Here is a 21046-nt window from a genome sequence, read left to right on the forward strand (position 1 = left end):
TGTCATCTCAACACAGGTCCATTCACACTTGCAAGTTGCGAAGGGCACAGGACATGCTTTCTTTAGCACAAAACCAAGTCTGAAGCTTTCGTTTTGTTTAAGCGACAATTCTATTTAACCAATTTTTATTTGTCGCGATTCTACTGTATTTATTGATGAAGATGTATTTCGGTTGCACTTGCATTTCTGTGTTTTCTTCAGAATCGCAAGTGCATTTCTTCTCTGTCACGGAAATTTAGCTTCTGTGATTTATTTTCACACATAACATTTATGACCATTGTGACCTGAACACGCACACAAAGGTTCTTTTTATTCTTAACTGTGCCGAGGGCTTTATTGAGGGATTGATGCATTGCCTGCCTAAGGGCTTGCTCCACAAATTCTGCCTGGACCGCCTCACACCTGTGTCATTCACACTTGAACTGCATCCCCCTCCATAGGGTATGCCATATAACACAAGCACGCAATCAGTGCTGTCTACTTCCCTGCAGCTGGAGACCCACCCCGGCTACTACCGGCGAGCGGTGTCTGAGAGCCTAGGCAAGCGTAGTGTCACGAGCGAGGAGATTGAGCGTGACCTGCACCGGTCGCTGCCCGAGCACCCGGCCTTTCAGAGCCCACAGGGGATCGGGGCCCTAAGGCGGCTGCTCAATGCCTATGCCTGGCGAAACCCAGCCATCGGGTACTGCCAGGTATGTACGGAAAAATTCTGCCTCCTCGCTCACAGAGTAAGATAGACAGGAGCACCAACTCCGCTGGGACTCTGTTTTGGTGCATCAAAGCAAGCTTTGTGGGACATCTGCCAGGTGGCGCTAGAGTTTGGCAGAAGTATGGCTGGTACAGTCAGCAACCTGCCTACGCTGCCACTTTAGCAGTTCTGGGATCTGCAGTGCTGATGCATTCTCCTTTGTGGTGGTCATCTGCTTTGCCATGGTTGTCGTCTGCTTCGTGGCGCTGCGATGGCACATCGTCTTCTTTTCCGCTTGTGTTTGTCATCTGCTTTTTTTTTTCTGCTTCATGCAGTTCCCCTACTGTGTCTTGCTATCTCCTGTATGTGGGCACTCCCCATGAAGATGTGTTTTATGTCTGTTTTTTACTTTTCTCTCTCTCTTCATGAACAACCTTCCAAGGAAGTACTAAGTGCTGAATTGGGGAAACGGTAAGGTTCATCAGATGTAACGTCTGGCATTTACATATGGGCCAACAGGGAGGCAGTAGTGGATTATTATATTTTCGGGACACCTAGGGTTAAGCAACCTTTGAGCATGGTCACAAGGCTGAAAGATCAAACAGCGTGTGGCTGTTTCACGACTGCCACTTTTTGACCAACTGATTCCATAAACTCCATGGCTTGCGAATTCACACTTGCGAGGCACAGAGGTTGCTCATCCGTTCAGGTCAAAAAACAAAAGTAGCCAGGCTAGTTGTCATCATTATCATCATCATCAGCCTTACTATACCTGCTGCAGGGCGAAGGCCTCTCCCATATTCCTCCAATTAACCCGGTCCTGTGCTAGCCGCATCCACTGGACCCCTGCAAACTTCTTAACCTTATCCGCCCACCTAAACTTTCTGCTGCCCCCTGCTATGCTTTCCTTCCCTTGGAATCCAGTTTGTTACTGGCGTGGGCCTGGTATCGTATGTTGCCCGATTTGACAGCCTTCAGACCCCGAGTCATGAACCACTGAACTAATGGCAGTGGTTTCCGCCGGTACCCTGTTCTGAGAATGAACTGGCATCAACTGACTGCTGCTCACAAATGCATGCAGCATGATGCAGAGGAAACTTGAAAACTGTGTCAAAGGCAAGCAGCGGACATCATTGAAAGCTGCAGTACATTTGTTTCGTACGTGGCACAGTTTCACCCATAACCATGGTTTCTGAATGGGGTGGCGACGCTGTGATGCATGTGGTGTGCTGTATTTTGGCGCTGGTTATCTCGTCCATGGCTCGGCAACAAAGACAGACGCAGCAAGCTGAGGAAGCCTTCGAGGTCGGCAACAACAAGCAATATCTCTTGGAAAAAGGCAGCAGAGCAGGTAACAACACAAAAAATAAGAAGCACTCACAAACACAAGGACAACGCTTCTTATGTTTTGTGTTGTTACCTGCTCTGCTGCCTTCTTCCAAGAGATGTGTGACCAACTAGCTCAACGTTCAAGTCTATTTTTATAACAAGCAATAGTTCGATACAATTCTCGGAGGTCACGCAACTAGTTCCACCGCTGCCTAGAGAACCTCTCCAGCGTCCCTGGCCTCTCTAATTGTTCTGAAGTAGCGGCGCAGCCTTGTGGGTGTTTGGCTTGGTTAGCCATATGTCCAGACCACCCAGGCACGAGGGTGAGATGGTAGATAGTTTGAATTACCGTATTTTCACAAATGACTTTAAGCATCCCCCCTATTGTCACGACAACTTCTTTTTTGAAAAAAAGCATGCAAGCGAATCTAAGCATCCCCTTTTTTGCAAGGAAGAGCATGCATCCAAGGCCACTAAGCGCGGTCACTTTGTCGTTGGACGGGAGCTCTCAAGAGTCCCGAGGTGGCGCGGCGTTCGTGGCGAATCTCCGACCCAAGTGTTGCTATGTTCCCGCACTACCTGACAGATGGCGGCGTAAAATGCTGAAAATCGGCCAAAAGTCACCCTGACAACTCGCGTGTTGTCACATGGGCCTGGTACCAGCAGTGCTCAGCAGGTCTCACGGGCATCGCAAGCGCGCGCTGCTTGGTTTGGTGTCAGTTGTTCGAGAGTCCTAATGGAAGTCGGGAATGAGTTTGTAGAGGGCTGCCTGGAGCTTGAAGTTTAAGCAAGCTATAATCTCGTTTACCGAAGGTGTTTGCTAACTTTTGCCAAATAAATTTTTTTATGCGCCAGTCTCGTCAAAATATAGCTGCAAAAAAAAAAAAAAATTGCGAGGGGACTTCAGTTTAGGTTTTTCGAATCTAAGCTTTCCCTCTCACTTTTGCCATCACAATCATGAAGAAAAAACTGGGTGCTTACAATCAAGTAAATATGGTATCAGCAGGGAAACAGATTCACATTCCTAATTACTAATAAGGTGGTTTATACTGCTGCGAACCATTCAAATCTTTGCTTTCTCTTCTTTGACGGCCGCTGGCATGCGGCTTTATCAGTGTGACTGTAGCGCACAGATCGATTCTGTATTGTTTGTTCATAGACAGCTTTATTGTTTTCTTTGTCGCACAAGGTGCGTGAGATGTATCTCAAAGATTCCACCCACTCGCGTGTGTTTCGGCAGTGTTCCAGGTTATGCTAGTCACTGCTTACGACTTTATCTACAGGTTTCTTCGCCACCTTTAAATTGAACATCGACGAGTGCGGCCGGCGACGACCAGCGAGCGCGTTGCTGCTTTTGCTGCTTTGAGCTCGTTTGCTGCCGAGCTGTTCAGTTATTTTGAGGGCGCAAATCCACCCAATAAAGAGTTCATTTAAGTGCGACCGATCTTGTAATCCGTTGATTTCGGCATTATCACCACTGCATGACAATGTGTTTACTTCAGTGGAGTATGACGAGACGAAGCAGCGCAGTTTGAATCTTGAATCAGAAATTCAAAATAATGAAGTTCGAATGTTATTGTTGCTTCTTAGTGTTGTTGTTTTTATCTAAAATATACTACCTCAAAACCTGAATGTAAAAACGGTTCTGGGAGATGGAGGAAATTGAGTCTTGGTATCAGCTGCTCTCTGGGTGCCTTCGTTTCAGTCACGAAGGGTGAACTGCACGACGCTAATATAGGCGCTGTTTCTATCTAGTGCTTATTCTCTTTCCTGTCCTATATTGTTGTTTTGGGTTTTTTGTCTGTACCTCAAAAACCAAACCAAACCAAATAAAACTGCACCCTTTGCACAGGCGATGAACATCGTGGCCTCGGTGCTGCTCTTGTATGCCTCTGAGGAGGAGGCCTTCTGGCTGCTCGTGGCGCTGTGCGAGCGGCTGCTGCCTGACTACTACAACACCAAGGTGGTCGGTGCTCTCATTGATCAAGGTGACTCCATTCATTCTCTCCACACCCCTCCGGCCCTTGGTGCATAGAGGGAGAAAAACGCTTACCCCCTGGATACACCGAGAGCTTTTTGTATCATGCCAGTTCAGAAACTGCTTCAAAAAGTGGCTAGTTGTAGTACGCACTTTTTGGGTGGCTATGAATTGTCTTGCCATCTAGAGGCGGTCAGTAGAAGCTTTCTGCTATTGCTGTCATTGCCTTCTGGAAATCACTATTTTTTTTTTTTTTCCTTTCTTCTTGTTCATCTTAATTAACTCTACGGCTGTTCTAAGAGATTTTGCCACTGCAACTCTTCAACTGATGTTATTTTCCCCGCTGTTGTACATTTATTAATAGTCTGAATGTTTGCAACTTAGGTATAGCTTTCGTTAATGGGTGCGGCCACCACCACTATTTGTGAATGATTGAATTTTGGCCAATCAAAACTGCCGTTTTTTTTTTATATATGGGTCCTATGGGATGTTTTGCAACTGGTAATATTAAAGAGCTATGGGATACTCCTTCTCCTATCTATGGCAACAGTCTAGTGCTGTATGTGCATAAGAAGTCCCGGTGTCTTTCACATGAATTGCCTTGAGGCTGCCAGAGTGTTCGTTGTCTTGAAATAATGTGCAATCGCACAACTGGCGTGGCTTGCTGTCGCAGTCGGATGACTGACCGTGGATGTGCAATGTGCAGGTGTGCTGGAGGACCTGGCCAAGGACCACATTCCGGAGCTCTACAGCAAGCTGGACTCACTGGGCGTACTCTCCATGATCTCCCTCTCCTGGTTTCTCACCATCTTCCTCAGGTGGGCAGGAGGAGACACCGCTAAATGCTCTTCATGCACGATGCATTTCACAACTATAACTCTAACCCCGCCGGTCTTCGCTCGCAGAATACTTCTGACCTGCAGAACAATTTCCACGTCCATCACATGTTTTAACGAACGAGCGCAACCTTTACTTTACTTTATCAAATGTGATTGGCTGTCAAACAAATGCATCAAACTCTGCGCCACTAAGCGATACTCACTCAGACAGCAAGTGTTGGGCTTTCACCACTATACACAAGTGACGTGATGGCATGCCGAACATTCATACCAAGATCTGTGCTTTCTTTTTTTTTTTTGCACTCTTCAACAACGTGGTGGAAGATAAAGATGAATGGAAGGACTGTGCGAGGCACTGTGCACATGTTTGCAGCTCTCGCACCCGTTTTGCAGCACCCCGGAAGCAACGGCATGGATGGCTGTAGCCTTGCAGAAAGCATCCTACAAAGCAGCCTCGACTGCTGCACAGAACACAGGCTGCAGCTTGTGTGTAGTTATAGGAATGCGAAAAAAAACTACACCAGTTTTGGTCGAGAGCCGTTATCTGGTGAGGCTAATGTTTGGCCTGATTTTCATCCATTTGTTCACCATAGTCTCTGCACCCATCTCTGCACCTGTCTAAATGTGAGTGTGAGCATGGAGCAGGCTGGTCATGTCGTCTAACGTCCGTGGCTGTCAGAGGAGAGTCTCGCTCATTTTTCTTTTTCGCTTCTTTTCTTTCTTGTGCAGTGTGATCCCATTTGAGTCGGCAGTCAACATTGTTGACTGCTTCTTCTACGATGGTGCCAAGGTGAGGTTCTTCAGCTCAGCCTGCACTCATGCATTTGTTCGGGTGTCCTGTATTCATATGAGGCAGGATGCCATAGGTGCCCTAAGTGGATGTGCAGCCGTTGGTGAAGTCAGTGTAGTTTTCCGACCGTGGGGCAAACGTCGCTTTGCCACGAAGAATATTCTAAATTGTTTTGGTGCATGGTTTGGGCGGGAAACGCTTGACTCTCTGCTGTTATGCAAACTGCTAAGATACTTGTATATAGCTCTGCAAGACTGGTGCAAATCAGATTTTTTACGTGCATTGCAATTCACATGACTGCCTATAACTGTGAGGCAAAACTTTCACGCAGGTAGCGGCATAGCATTGTCAGACGATCTTAGTACAATGGAATGGAATAATCGTAGGTCATATTATCATTGATAATGTGACCTCCGATTATGCGACTATTCACATCTTATGGTGAATTGGTGCAGGCCTGACTAGTCTCTCATATGGATAACGCATTAAACATCTTCAGTTTGTGCATGCGGTGAAGAATTGCGCTGGCTCCATTTTGCACGACGGCCAGCAGAAGCTGTTCGGCAGAAGGGGTGATGGCGGAGCACTTTATTGGCAGGTGTCACGTCAGCCCTGTGTATTCTAAGTCGTAATTAATGCAGTGACAAGTGCGGACAACGATGTCATCCAGTATATGAAGGCCTTTAGTGGCAGTGCTGGCAGTGATGCTCGTTAATTTGTTTATATATTGGCACCGGTTAAAAAAAAATTCAAACTGCACTGTTTACCCAGCTCGTTCTCTCGCTCACACTGCTTTCATAGATGCACAAGACGTGGCAGCGAAGTTCCAGTAACCACTAGCGCACTCGCCAGAGTCCGAAACCGCTGAATCAAAGAACCAAGTTCGGTCTGGTGCTCGAGCGAGGGCTTGTTTTTATCGCCTTTTGTCTTGAGGTGTGCCAAGGCGGGAATGCTGCTGCCCTATTGGTAGAAGCAGGAAAGAACTATTGTGACGACAGAAGTGCTGACACACTATTGCAAGGCTTCACCTCTCAGCAACAATAGCAAACTGCACTGGAGGATGTGCACGAAAACAGACTTGGTGGACAGCTTTGTTACTTCTTTCACCTCAAGAGTACTGGTGCAAATGAAAATTGTATATTGTTTTTTCAAAACAAGATAGGCAGTAGCATGACTGTTATACTCTTTGTACATATCGAAGATGTACTAACTCCGTCAATTGAATTTGACGAGTTTGATTCAGTATGCTGTGCCCTGCACTGTTCCATATTGTCGTAAGCATTCAGTTCAGTGAACTTTCATTTGTATGAACCGTCTCCTTGGGCACCTCGAAGTTGAGCAGAGTGAGTTGTTGCTGTATTGCCAACACACTGGTTTTTAAATTAATGACACGAGCAAATCGAGAACAAAAGTACGAAAAGGTGAGGGCAAATAACAGATTGAAAAAAAAACCACCGGGAATGAAGGTCCAGAGACCAGCAATCATCACTCACAACTCAACTCATCGTTTAGGCATCCCGGCAATGCTTGTTGAGGTGCGTGCACGTTTGCTCTCAAAGCAGGATGGGTTGCACATCATTTAAAATTGCACGTTATCAACTTAGTTCATGCAGCACTTTGACGTGCTTCGGCACATTGGTTGCTCATTTGAAGATATAGATGCACCACTGCTGGTCGTTCTTGCGTTTGCAATCTTTTTTTTTCTTTATACGTAATTCTGATGATGCGCCACTCTATACTCCGTTTCATACATCAAGTGCAACACTGCCAAAGCTACAGCTCTTGTTTGGGCTCTCCGCATCCGCGATGAAAAATAGTGCCTGCTCTTGACGAGAGAAAATAATAGTTGCTTTGTCTGCAAGCTTAATACATCTTACACTTGCCATCAACTTCATAAAAAGCCCCGTTTTTAGGGAGAAAGAGTCGGATTCAGTGAATTTGTATGTTTTTTATGACGTTTTTGTTCGTGCCGCGTTTTCGCTGCCTGCAACCTTGCCAGCTGTACCACTAGATGGCGCTGGCTGTGCCCTCCGAACTGCACATTTCTTTTTGAGAAAATGGTTCTTCAGTGCGCATTTTTTTTTATAAGATCCGCACTGCGAAGATGTCTAGGCATGCGAAGCAAGTTATTGCAAACGTGTATGCTCAGAATAAAGCCCATTTCCGCAGGAACCACTCGGCCACAGAACGAGCGCGTAGTGATACGCCTCCTGTTTTTTATCTTGCGGACTACTTGCGTAGCTTTCGCTGCGTTGCACCTGATGTATGAAACGGAGTATAGCATTAACTTCTGAGTTGCAATCGTGGAGTCCTTTGCTGGTGTCATGAGACTGAGTGGGGTGGCAGGCCATTCAGTCTTTTCCAATCTTGGAGTTCGATTTCCTCGTCAATAAATGGGTCTTTTGGCATGCATTAATGCAGCCAAGAGGACCTGCGCAATCGTTTTTACCAAGAACAGCTGCATGAAGTTTCTTCTCAGTAAAAAAGGAGCACCACTTAAAGGGACACTAAAGACACCCAAAGATGCTATGAAAATCAAATAAACTACATTTGGTGACACTGTCGCCGCATATCCGGCAGCAAAAAAATTGAATAATTGCTGAGATATTTGTGATAAGAAGTTGAGGTTTTTTTTCTTCTTCCCGCCGGTCGAATTCCAACTGTTTCTTCCAACTACATAATTGGGGTAGAGTGACGCACACTATGGCGTAAGCGGAGACTCTGTGATTGCTAGCGAGCCGGCACGGCCCGCGGCGTCGCATCCCTCAGGGGCCAACATGGCAACAGCGTACTCGCAATCGACCATCGGCTCACCATAAGTGACGGCGACAGCCGAAATAAATAAAACGATGAAGAGAGTAATTTACTGAGCGATGGGCCCATAAAGGAAGAAAATAAAACATAGAGCGCTTGTAATGCATAATAATTTACATGTTTCTCAAGCCTTTGCGCTCCTTCTTGCACTACGTATGAACAAGTCGAGGCCTTGGTCATCGCAACGCTACCCGAAATGTTTACATACAAATAAGATTTAGTTACCAGCAAAATAGTGTCCTCGCTGCTGCGCTTGCCAGTTTTGAAGCTTCGTCGCACTTTTTTCCTTCAAGGATTGTGCTAAAGCTCCGTGTTCAGCGAAAATTACGTCCACGGTAGCAGAGCATGACCGAAGAGCCCGCGCCCCTAAATTTGCCAGCGCTGTGAAATTCCACATGTTAAAATGGTTCCAGTGCACAATTTAGTGTGCATAGGCATCCAGAACATTAGTTGCAAGTCGTGAGAGTAGGCAGCATGCTCCGATGGTCAAAAAGTTGTAATTTTTAGACCGGCAGCAATGGCCTGTACACCTCGAAACATGTTCCATTATAAATGCTGCCATGACATAATATGCAGAAATATTTCCAGCTCCCTGAGGCGCGGCATAGCCAAGTGGTTAGCGCTGAATGCTACAGAGTGCGCAGTGGTGTGTTCGAATCCCGCTGGTGGTGGCAGTTTTTTTTTTTTCTAGAAATCAATTTTTTTTTTACATTTTTTAATGTATTTGTGATGCTTCGTTATTTTTAGTTTTTGCTTTTTATACCCGAGGTCCTTTTTTTCGCCGGGCGACCAGAGCAATAGATCGACGCTCTCCTTTGTATGAGCGGCAAGTATGCCCTTTTTGTTTACGATGCCTGCAAATAGCACGTTGGAGGTCTTGTTGCCGCAGTATGTGGGTCAGACGTGCCATAATTTAGTGAACAATTGAATGATAATGCGTTTTTCCTTCGGCACTTAGCATATGTATGCTTTTCGTGGTGTATGTAACTGTAGTAGAGCGATCAGGTCAGGGTTAACGGGAGCTCGCAGTCGAAGCGGCGACGGCAGCGATATGTTGGCTCAGAAGTTTGAATGAAGGAGCGTGTCGGCGGCAGCGAATTTCGCTCACTCGCGCCTCCAAAAGCTCAAATGTGAACGAGCCAGGCGCATCTGCTGCTCCAAGTTCGTAATTCAGGCACTGCAGGTCCAAACTTGAAACTATCTGAGTATGCACGAAGTGCCTGAGCCGAAACAACCGAAACTGACGTGGGCGCCTGTGGCGCCTCCAAGTATACTTTTTTTATTTGCCTTGCAACGTTCATGTTGTCTTCTCACCGCCGTTTACGTATGATAGAAGCGTGTTATCATATTCGAGACAAAACCTATGACCGCATTCAAACGGGCAACCTAATTCACATTTGTCAGCCTCCGGGATCCCGAGCGTATCACATGATTTGTAGTTGCGAGTTTCGGCTGTGGCGGCGATACCTGTATTTCTGTTCTTCCTCGTTACTACCTTATAACAACTCTGTTTTCAACAAGTAAGAGTGGATTTTTTGTAATCAGGGATTGGCATTCTATCGATGCAAGCCCACTTCAGTTTTCTCTTTAGTGTCCCTTTAAATCAGTGATGATGGACTGGATGAGTTGGGGTGTCCTGTTAAAGGCTGCAAAGCATTAATGTGGCATTCCCACTTTGTGTTTGCTGCCTTGCTCCCTGGCATTAAGCTGTCTCTGTTTTGCTCAGGTGGTGTTCCAGGTGGCGCTGGCTGTGCTCGAGGCCAACCAGGAGCGGCTGATGAGCTGCAAGGACGATGGCGAGGCGATGATGGTGCTGTGCGACTACCTCGAGAACGTCCACAACCCACAGGCTGCTCTCTGCTCCCGGTCAGCGTCCACGACACCTGCCAAGGTGTGTAGGGCCACTCTCACTCACTTAAGTTTTCAAGCGATAGCGTCGCTACACGAGCCAAGGTCACCATGTGCTTCTGATGACCTTCAGACAGCTTCGAGGTCAAGTTGGAATAAAGCCACAACCACTTTGGGTAGCTATGCTCCCACCAAAGGTCAAGGTCGAAGCTCAACTGACGTGGGAAAGTAGATTGCAGGAAATGACTTGTGTGCTGAGAGCCCTTGATGGACAATCTACTCCCTGAAAGCGCGAGAAAACTATTATAGAGCACCAAGGTTGCAGCGACTGATGAACAACAAGAAGTGCACGCTAACTGCTGATTTTTTTCCTAATAAGCAAACCAGTTCACGTCTTGTCTCGCCTTCTTCTGTGTCAGTCATCACTGCTGAAGTGCTCTGTACCTTCAAGCAGCACACTTTTATTGCGAAAGCAATACTATGCCAGGTCTAACGGCTCGTCGCTGTGTGCCGTGTTCGTGGTTCCCTGGCAGGAGCTGCCAACTTGGGTCTCTCGTTTCACTGGGACGGTTATGTCAGAATCAGCCTGCCAGGACCCTGGCAATCACGTTACCCCTATAGGCCACTAATGCACCTTTATACGGCTTGGTTAAAGCGGGGCTTTATATATGGGCTGAAGGAGAAGAAAACGAGGAGAAGAACGCTCGGTCACCCGCAGCTAATGCTTTCGCTCTATATTCAGTTCAGCGGCATTGAACTAATTTTTTTCACAGTGAACCAATGCTAACTGAACCACATCCTTGCGTTGTGAAGACCCAATTTAGCTGAACTGTTCCAGTATTTGTTTCTGCTGTGGAATGCTTTAAAGTGGTGGCTACAGTTTTACTTAGTACCTGGGTTCATTTAGCTCAACTTATATACATCTGTGCGCAGTTTGCACCGAAATCTGGCGCCTGTGACAGAACATTAGGTGTAGCAGAAAGGAAAGTAGTCTGCCTGATGATAGTGATAGATTATGATAGCAATGCCAACCCACCATGTCTCCACAAGTTGAACTGGTACTGATGACTGCTTTTTCTACCCTCGTTTAAGGTCACTGACCTCTTATCCTACGCAGCTACAGGTGGCAGCGTTGCGCCTCGCCTCTCTCGACTCTGGTCCATTCCCTCGCAGGTGACTGTGGAGATTTCGACGTTGGTGTACGAGTCGTACAGCAAGTATGGCTTCCTCACGTCCAGCATGATTGAGAAGCTGCGCCTCAAGCACAGGCTGAGCGTGGTGCAGGCAAGTCCTCAGTGGATAATGCTTCTTCCTTCTTCAAACTCTGGTGTGCTGTTTCTGTAAAAACATGGCACACTGGAGACAGGAAAATGCATCACTCTCACTTGCGGTGTTTCGCTCTAGGCCTGGGCTGCCTCTTTTTTTTTTTTTTGTAATTATGGGAGAGGGGGTAGGGGAAGAGTTTTTTCCAGTCGTACAACATCACCAACTAGCGCGAACATCTGGATTAATTTGGGGTGGCTATCGTGGTGGCCGGTCTTGGACCGTAACCCGGGGGTTCTTCGGAGTGCTTTTTTGTGTGCCTCTATGCATGCCTCACAGCCCACCACTCTCAACTTTCTTTTACCCACTTCAATTTGGTTCTGATCGTGCAGCAATTGTTCATTGCTTGCTGTTCCACTCTACAGCCACTCGTTATTAGTTGAATTTAGGCATTTCTCGAGGTACCCTTTGATCACATTCTCCTTTCTTGTGTACCTGTTGGACTGGGTATGATTGAAGGCATGAAAGAAGCCGTGACACATGTGGTTCCATGGCACCTTTTTCAAAATCCATTTGAGGCTGGAAACCACTGGTCTAACATAATACAAGAAACTAGTTTATAGCTTTCATTATGAAATTCTGGGAATTCTGTATGAATAGAGTGTTTACAATAGGGTGACTCTACCATTGGGAGGCGTAGGGGAATCCCGATACGGCTGATGTAGCCAGGCAATGTGGTAACATCTGGGTGCCACTCATCTCGCTGCCGTTGCGCTTTTAAAAAAGGTTACAAGCTGTCGAATTTTACATAATGTGCGGTTTTTATTGGGAGACATTGATTTTTGCTTATGCTGCCATAAGCAAGAGTTGAGTCAAATTAAAATAACGAAATTTGCAATTAATTAAGTCCACTTTCAATCCGGAACAGCATTGCGTAAAGCCAACATAATTCCTTGCTTGTAGTTTATGACAGCCAACACTTGGACCTTGCTTTGATTATTTTATGGTGAAAAAGGCCATTTCTGCAATCATCATACTAATATATGGAGTTTTTCAAGCATAAATTAAAACGATTGATGTTATTTGTACGCTCATTATCACAGATGATGGGCCAAGCATTACAGGGTTGATAATTTGGCCCTGGTAAATCTGCACGGAATGTTCTCAGCTGGGGCACTTATCCCACTATGTACAGTCGACGTCATCCTTGTGTAGAGCACTCGGGAGCCACAGTCCCGGTAAATCAGGCCAGATATCGGCCGCAGCCGGTAGGTTCTTGCGACAACACTCTACTGAAAGTGGTGCCACAGATAGCCACAACCAAGATAGACACTAGCACCTAGCCCAGAAGTCTGAAGCTGGAATCTATTTTTGGTTTTTGTAGCCCGATATGTCTTTCTCGAGCGCTCTACACAAGGGTGACGTCGACTGTACATATATGTGCAGGGTCTTCAGGACACGAGCGTGAAGAACGTGCTGCGCAGCCTGAGCCTGGACCCACGCATCTCGGCCCTGCTCACGCCGGAGGAGCTCAGTGACCTGGTCGCTCTCATCAGGGTAGGTGCACCCCCCCCCCCCCCCCCCCCCCCCCCCCACTTGGTGTTGATGGGGCCAGAGCATTGGTTCGAACTGGATGGGAGTTCTAGCTGATGGGAGAAAGAGGTTCTTAGACTAAAAAGTTACTGTTAATGAAATCACAGAGGTGAAATTTTCAAGGCACGTGTATTTTGAAGTGGTGAATTCAAATATGCCTAGAATCTTTTGTCAGTTTTTTTGTACTTAGAAGAAATTTTATCTACAAGGAACATGATATAATGCATGTCATTGGTTTCGCCTGACGTCAAGAAATGCAGTAATGGTGAAACTGTCATCCTACCTGTCATAGGACTTGTGTCGAGAGGCGTCGAAGTTTCTGCGCAGAAAGAAAATCTTTTCCTTTGTGTGGTAGCAATCTCAATGACAGCTACAGTTTGTGAAGGCTTGAGGAGAACCACAATAGATGGCTTTCTGCAGCTGTATCAGGATATCGGTCTTCCTTCTTTCTGTTTGTGCCTCACCTTTTCTTTGATTTGCCTATTGTATTGGTTGAGCCTAGAGTTTGGAGATTGGTGTGGAAGTAGCAGCAGACCAGGTAGACGCAGCTTTGCAAGGGGTCATCACGAGCGTAATGCTCTGGACTCGTGGCGAGATGCGAAGCACTGGAACAAGCGGGAAGGGGTTCACTAACATGCCCTTCTCCTCCTCCCCTATGCGTCCTTCGACTGCGTGCAGGAGCAGCAGCTGAGCCAACATAGCTGGGGTACGGGACCTCCGGGTATGGCGCCACCCAGCGTGGACAGTGGCGCCCCCTACGGCGAGCAGCTGTTCCATCTGGACATGGACCAGTTCCTCAGCTTCCTAGGGGCCATGGGTGAGTCCTCCAGAGATATGCAAGGCAAGGGGAACGAGCGAGAGTTGTAGCGGGCACCTTTTTGAGACTTTCATTCCCGTAGTCTTGCACATTACGGAGAATTTTTGGGGCAAAAGAAAATCTGCCTTGGCAGATTGAATGGCTGCCACTTCTTTATGAAGGCACTGTCAAAATGCTAAGTTACTAGCGAAAAATAGGATAGAAAAAAGGCCATAATAGTAAATACAAGAAACAATTTCAGAAGAGCTTCTTGGCCTCTCCTGGTGTGGTCTGCTGAATAGCAGCTTCAGTGAGATGAAGAATGCATGCTTTCTTTCGACATCAATGAATTGTATATTCAGGGTGTTCCCAAGTCTAAACGTTGCATCTTTTTGTGTACTGATGCCAGAGCAGAAGAAGGTAAAATGCAAATTAGCTTAGCAGAACAAATGACAGTCAGGCTGGAAGTATAGGAAGGTTAGATATAATTGTTATTTATTGGCTATTGGAAATCGGGGCATCGTCGTACGGATTACCAAATGCGTGCTCACATTTGGGATACTCTGCTATTTTCATTGGTCCCAAAGCAAAACAACTTTTGAGCACTGATGCACTTCCACCACTTCGTGAACTCCTACCGGGGCTTGGCAGTTGTAACTTACATTGAATGTGGTTGGTATTCGAATGGTTAAGGAGGGCACGAAAAACAACCCCTCAACTCGCAGTGAGATTTAAGGGGCCAAATTTTCGCTTGCAGGTTTTCTTCATTTAAATGATACATTTGGCATTAGTATTGGTATTTACGGATCACTACATGGTACTTCCCGATGACTGCTAAATAATTTATAAACAGATTTCTTGTGATGCTGTTTTGTTTTTGAAGTCAACAACTGAATGGTAGCTGCAATGGCAAAGGTAGCTTTAGGTCACATAGTTATGAAAAAAACAAACTGCATTATTATTGCTGACACGTCATTTGCTGTCATTGTGGCCCTTGAATCATGTTGGCTTAGGAGTTGTAGCAAATTAAAATGACATATCACGATTGTGTCACAGTTTTTGTATGTGTCGTGGGACCTACTCGCACCTTTTTTTTTTTTTTTTTGTTATTTTCGTGCAGTTTTTAGGAGAGATTGATGCCTGCCATCGGCACTGGCTGCTCCTCTACTCGAATTCAATGAAACCTAATCACGCTTTACACGTCACAGCCATCATTCATTCCAGACCAACCATTATTGAAACGAGAGCAGCTTGAGAGAAAATTCAGCTATGCATTACTGACTGGTCATGAGAGAACATCTTGGAATCACTCATGCATACTAATGTCTTCTGCATCATTAGAAAGAAGAAAATGTGAAGCTTAAATTAGGTGCTCATACTTCTTTAGCAACTTATTCAAGACTGTCCTCCTGGCAGGGCAGCTTGAGGGTTCCCAGCATCACTTCCTTTGTTTGCATGTAAGGTTTTGAGCTCGGTCATTGCAAAAAAAAAAGCTTGAAAGAAAACTGTTAGTATCAAATCGAAAGCATAATGTTTTGAGATGAAATGGGTGGTGCCTTTCATTTTGCAGATAAATAGATCATCACCTGTTTAGGTACCTCTCAGTGCAACGATCCAAACCGTGATCTTTTTATCTCCTCCACACAAGGGCCGTGGAGCCAAGGGGAGCATCCGCGTCGTCTGGGCGTGCGCCTCTTCCGGCTGGCTGACGCCGACTGTGACGGCTGGGTGAGCGTGGCCGACTTCTGCCGCATCTTGGCCATGTCCTCGCGGGGAGACATGGACGACCGGCTGCGGCTACTCTACGGTGCTCACCTGGTGGTCTGCCAGCCGGGTGACGTCGAGGACCCACAGCGGGATTCCGCGGATGACACACCCGAGCAGGGTCAGTGTGGCATCATCGCTGGTCCACTAAATGGCTTCCTCGTTGTGTCGCCGGAAGGAGGTGTAGTTTAGCGGTTCTTATAGGGGGTAGCCTTTCTTCTGTGGTTGCTGAGTGCGAAGGTCATGGTTTCAGTTGGAGTGAATGTTACCATAGTGAAGAGCCGCTAAGCTGACTGTCAGAATGGCAAGTAGTGTTGGACAAATGTCCAGGATTTTAGACCTTGGCTAAAGCAGATATTTAGGCTGTGCGAACTAGGGCTGAGCCCACATTGGGCAACTGCAGTCTGTGCAGATATGGGAAGTCAAAAAAACCTTTATCGCTTTAGTGCTTTTTCATTGGAAACCTAAAGAAAAATTGGGGGGATACTTAAGCGCTGCCTTTAACGGTGTAACACAACTACATTGATGCCTTGTCTGCAGCTTTCCTTGCGGATCTTCATTCACGTACACCGCAGTGTCTTGGCACTCTGCCATATTTTTCATGAGTGCTACCCCCATAACTAGCTGTCATCGAATGCGAAACGCTCCGTGATGTTATCAACATGAGTGAACATGAGTGCTACCCCCATAACTAGCTGTCATCGAATGGGAATTGCTTCGTGACGTTATCAACATGAGTGCTACCCCCATAACTAGCTATCATCAAAAGTGAAACGCTCCGTGACGTTATCTACATGCTGCAGGAAGGGCAGCAGTTGGCAATTGAGGTCGGGACTATGTGGTCATGACAGTCCCCTCGTCGACATGGATTCAGAAGCAGAACTGTGGCATGCTGTGGAAAGCGCTCAACCAGTAACAGTCACACACATAGGCAACATGCTGTCACATTTAATAAGTATACCATATGGTATTTCACATTATGATTGCTATTGTGAAAGACTGAACGGTGTCCGGGTCTGCGTCGGCGAGTGGAACTGCTGACAGTATCAGTGAATGTTGCCGCCTCGTACCCTTAAAGGCAGAGCTTAAATGTTGCCTAAATGGCTTGTTTCGGGAAGTTAATAGTCAACAACAAAATTGGGTGATGGGTTCGTTATGCGAATTTGTTATTTACGCAAATAACTATGGTATCAGCCTAGAGAGTTTTGACAATCAGGACCAGCACAAAGTGAGCACTTCAGATCTAACCTGGTCAATCAAAATGCTTTGTAGTGTGCATCGCTTTGCAAATAAATATTGTATGACAAGAAATAAAGCAGCGAACAGCAGTGCTTGTAGGGGCGTCATATGTGACTTTTGCTGAGCAGCTGGTATAAAGCTTATTGCTGACACTCTTCGTAACCATATCACTGCCCCCTTCCCCCACCGCAGAGAGCACAGAAGTCGCCACAGAGGCCGAGGAGTACTTCAGCTCCCTCGAGGAGGCCACCTCCATTGATCAGGTCCTGTCACAGGCCAGCAGCGGCGCACACGGTTCACAGCAACAACAGCAACTTCAACAGCGCATGGAGCTTCTCGACGTAGTTCTTCAGCGGGTTCGAGACGTCGACTCCATCTTCGGCTCAGCCTCACTCAGCAGCAGTTGTAAGGGTGCCGCCTTTAGGTTCCTGATGCCTGCTGCCATATTTGCGCTGTCCTAAAATGCATGTCGCTCCCACTTGTGTCTTGTTCCTGACATCTAGAAAGAGGAAGACCGAAGTTAAGCAGGTTCGCCTCTGTCCACTTGACCCAGCATTCAAGTTGTGGGGACTTCTTTCTTATTCCGGAAAAAAAAAAATAATTCCGGCATGCAAAATGTGGGGACTTCTTTTTTGTTCCAGAAAAAAAAAGGTGCTTGCGTGCAAGTTGTGGGGACCCCTGTTTTATTCCAGAAAAAAAAAATGACTGCATTAGGATCGAGCAAATGAGTTCGCTCATCAATTTTCACGTGGAAATGGCATTTAAAAGACCTCAGCCAGGGTTCAAGGCCAGTGGATTTGCCTTGCCTAAAAATGATTGTCTTGATGGAATGATTGGGGAAAACCTCTTGTTTTCTAGAAGTGAATAATTTTGTGGAGGAAAAAAATGCTACTATTCATCCATCAGATGGCCTTGTCCTGTGGTGGTTCTAATTGCAATTTGGGAGTGCTGGCTTGCTCCATTTTGAGCTGCAAGTTGTGCAACTCGTGTTGGGCAATCATGTGCTAGGGCACAAAGCAAACTGCACATCCAACATGAGATTTATAACTGGCATACTGCCATAGTATCTACTTGTCATGATATTAACCTGTTTATCACCATTAAGCAGACATGTTCACATCTCAGTCCAATTTTGACACTATTTAGGCATACCTCTGACCATTTAAACCATCCAAAATGCAAACAGAAATTAAGCAATTGCATTAAGTTTTGTGTGACTCTTTGTTTTCCTGGGATGAATTAATTCTGTTGTATGTTGGTGTGAGTGGACTATTTTTTTCTCGGTCTGGCAGGTTTGGCTGTGGTAACGGTCACCTGTAATTCTCTATATTTTTCCTTCTTTTTGTTGCGGTTAGACGGAAACAGTGGGGGAGATCCTTCTCGGTCTTCAAGCAAGCCACCGGACATGACTCTTCCTAACATGAACCAGGTATGGTGTTGTGAATGCCACAGTGCAAGAAGCATATGCCGATAAATGGTTTTCATAAATTACTACTTTATGGCATCGTAAATTTTCTGGGAAGGTATGGCATCACCAATGGCCATTATGAGGAGTAAGATATGCAAGGGGCACTGCTGTCAATTGTACTTTTGAGGTGTTCATTTTCTTTCTAGTTCTATTTTATTTCTTTTTTATTTCCTCCTCCTGAGTGTCTTCTGTTTGTGCAGGAGCAGTTTGTGCAGATGTGGCAGAGTGTGTACAACCTGTTTGTGGGACACCCAGAAGAGCAGGACTTCTACCATGCCCTTGCATGCACAGGTACTCTCCCACATGCTGCAACTGGGGTGCATGCCTCATCTGTTTTATTTTCTGCACTCCAACTCAAAGCTTCATGTGAGCTTTGAGCAGCAATGTGATAAGGTTGATCAACGTCTTGAGATTCTAAAGAAAAAGAAAGAAAAGAAACATGAATTTCACTGCAAAAAGTTGCTATTTCATCTTCTGATAGCCACATACTAATTGAAAGGAGTGGTCAACAGACCACTTCTATCCAATCACATCATTAGGTTTCAGCCTGCATCTTGTCATAACTTTTGACTGACTACATTATAGTACTATATAACCGCTTTTTTTCCAGTCAATATTTGGAGCTAAGTTCTCATCAGCATGTCATCAAGCTGATGATGTGGTAAAACTGAGTCACAGAGCCCAGCTTGCCAAATCAAAAAGTCTGGAACAAGAGCATGAAAGCACTGTTGTGCAGGTATAGGTCCGTTCAATTTGCCTGCGCTACATGAACTGTGATGCCATGCTTCATCATTCGTTTTGGCGGTGAAACATGGCCCCCTTGATGCCATTCATTAAAAAAAAAGTGCAGCCATTGTGCTGGTTCAGTTGGTCAGTGCAAATGGCGCAGCTGCCGCCACTATGGAGGCAGACTACAGCTTACACAACAGTCGGTTGCGTGTTATGAACGGTGAAGCGGCTTGAGTTGTCACAGTTGTCAACGAGAACGGTGCACGAGTTTAGCAAGGAAGTGTCTATGTGTACTTCACACCACGTATGAACATTAAAGGTATACTGAATAAAAAAATTGCCGCTGAGATTTTCAGCGCAGATGGTAGCTATCGCATTGGGAGTGACCAAAACAATCCATTTTATGAACAGAAATGAGCGGAAAGTAAGTATTTTAATGAATATTTCTCAAATCGCTGCACCTAACGGGCTCCTGTGAAAGCTCTGACAAAACCGGATATCACATCCCCCGTCGCGGCCGGTCACACTATTATTTTTGCTTTACCCAGTGGCACTCGCAAAGCGCAGGGACAGACGTGCTTTTTTTTTTGCTGCTCGTGTTTCTGCGCACAATTCATTGTTTTCTCCCACCGCGCAAACAATTGTCCGCAATATGCGCCCTCCGCACGCGTCCCCCTCTCAACCTCCCTCGTGTGCAGCATTCCACACTTCGCAGCATTGCGTACGGCGCGATGGAGGGGAACCAACACTGCATGTAGCCGGTCAACCAACTTCAGGTGCGGGGGCGGCGGCGGCGGGATCGCGGGGCCATGACATTGCTGAGGGTAGTCGTGAAGTCACACCCGCCGGCTCACAGTCTGGAGCGCGCTGCCTCTGACCCGGCGGACGCTCAGAAAACGTCAAAAATACAGCCATTCGCTCACAACTAACCCGAATAATGTGTCTGTACTAGTGTAATCATGTCTTAAGAATGCAATTGTGGTGCTTTCTCAATATTGTTGGATCTTTGTTCAGTATACCTTTAAGCACGCGCATGCAGTGTGAGGCATGCTGACACTTCATTCGTGCGGCGATCTTGTGCAAACTGTTTCCGAAGTTCTGGGAGCAGGTCACAGAAATGGAATTCAGTAAAGGCTACACTGGCCTCTAAACAACACGCACTTGATAAGTGCCGTGCCTGCAGAGGGTGTGGGGACAAGGTGACGCGTCAGCGGGCACCGGTATGCATGCGACTAGAAGGGATTAGACTCCTCCCAAACCGTGATGCTCATTCGTTGGACGCCCGGGATGTTTCACATTGCAGCCCCTTCTAGCAGTGCGGCGAGAGCTTGAGTTCCACCGATGCCCACATCAACAAATGCCCTAGACGCTCTCTCTGTTTTGCACTCCTCTTCTGTTTCTTTTGCTTTGGGAAACTAAAGTCTTCTTTGAACTGTAGGAATTTTAACCCTGCAAAACTGTGCCTGGCCAGGCCAGAGCTGTCGCGCGTCCTTTCTTTTTTTTTTTTCTGTTGGCGCAGGTATCGCTAACCCCAAAAGTCCCCTCACCCACGGATCCCCATTTGAGAAACGCTGCTTTAAACTAACCCTGATGCTTATAGCATTCAAGAAAATCGGTTATTGTTTATGCTGCATGTTTGGTACCCAGTTGCTCAAAATTGCAAAAGGTTGCATTCGTTCTTCCTATCACTCAGTCAACTGTTTGCTGCAGGAAGGTGAAAAGAATTCTGTCTCTTTTCGCTTGTGTTTTATGCTGGTTTATTTATTTCTTCGGCTTCTGTTATGTCTCAACAGGAACGGAGCTGCTTCAGATGGGAGAGCTGAACCACGAGGCAAAGGCCAAGCATGAGGACAACTCCTTGGGTCATCAGTCAGCAGGGGATGGGACGCAGCAGACGGTGAGACTGAT

At 46.4% G+C, this 21046-nt stretch overlaps 1 protein-coding gene across 1 annotated transcript in view; it reads left to right on the forward strand.

Moving 5' to 3' along the window:
• The window catches only part of Tbc1d8-9 (TBC1 domain family member 8/9), a 65819-nt gene that overhangs the window by 34662 nt on the left and 10111 nt on the right, over positions 1-21046 (forward strand). The window contains exons 16-28 of the mRNA XM_084604231.1: positions 492-692; positions 3870-4005; positions 4702-4813; positions 5564-5624; positions 10165-10329; positions 11460-11570; positions 12996-13106; positions 13821-13959; positions 15587-15823; positions 17134-17346; positions 18297-18370; positions 18610-18700; positions 20932-21035. Of these exons, the coding sequence (XP_084460357.1) occupies positions 492-692; positions 3870-4005; positions 4702-4813; positions 5564-5624; positions 10165-10329; positions 11460-11570; positions 12996-13106; positions 13821-13959; positions 15587-15823; positions 17134-17346; positions 18297-18370; positions 18610-18700; positions 20932-21035 (1755 nt within the window). The remainder of the gene's footprint in view (positions 1-491; positions 693-3869; positions 4006-4701; positions 4814-5563; positions 5625-10164; positions 10330-11459; positions 11571-12995; positions 13107-13820; positions 13960-15586; positions 15824-17133; positions 17347-18296; positions 18371-18609; positions 18701-20931; positions 21036-21046) is intronic.

This window comes from Amblyomma maculatum, chromosome 5, assembly GCF_055883805.1.
Source record: "Amblyomma maculatum isolate TAMU_Amacu chromosome 5, ASM5588380v1, whole genome shotgun sequence".
Lineage (NCBI taxonomy): Eukaryota > Metazoa > Arthropoda > Arachnida > Ixodida > Ixodidae > Amblyomma > Amblyomma maculatum.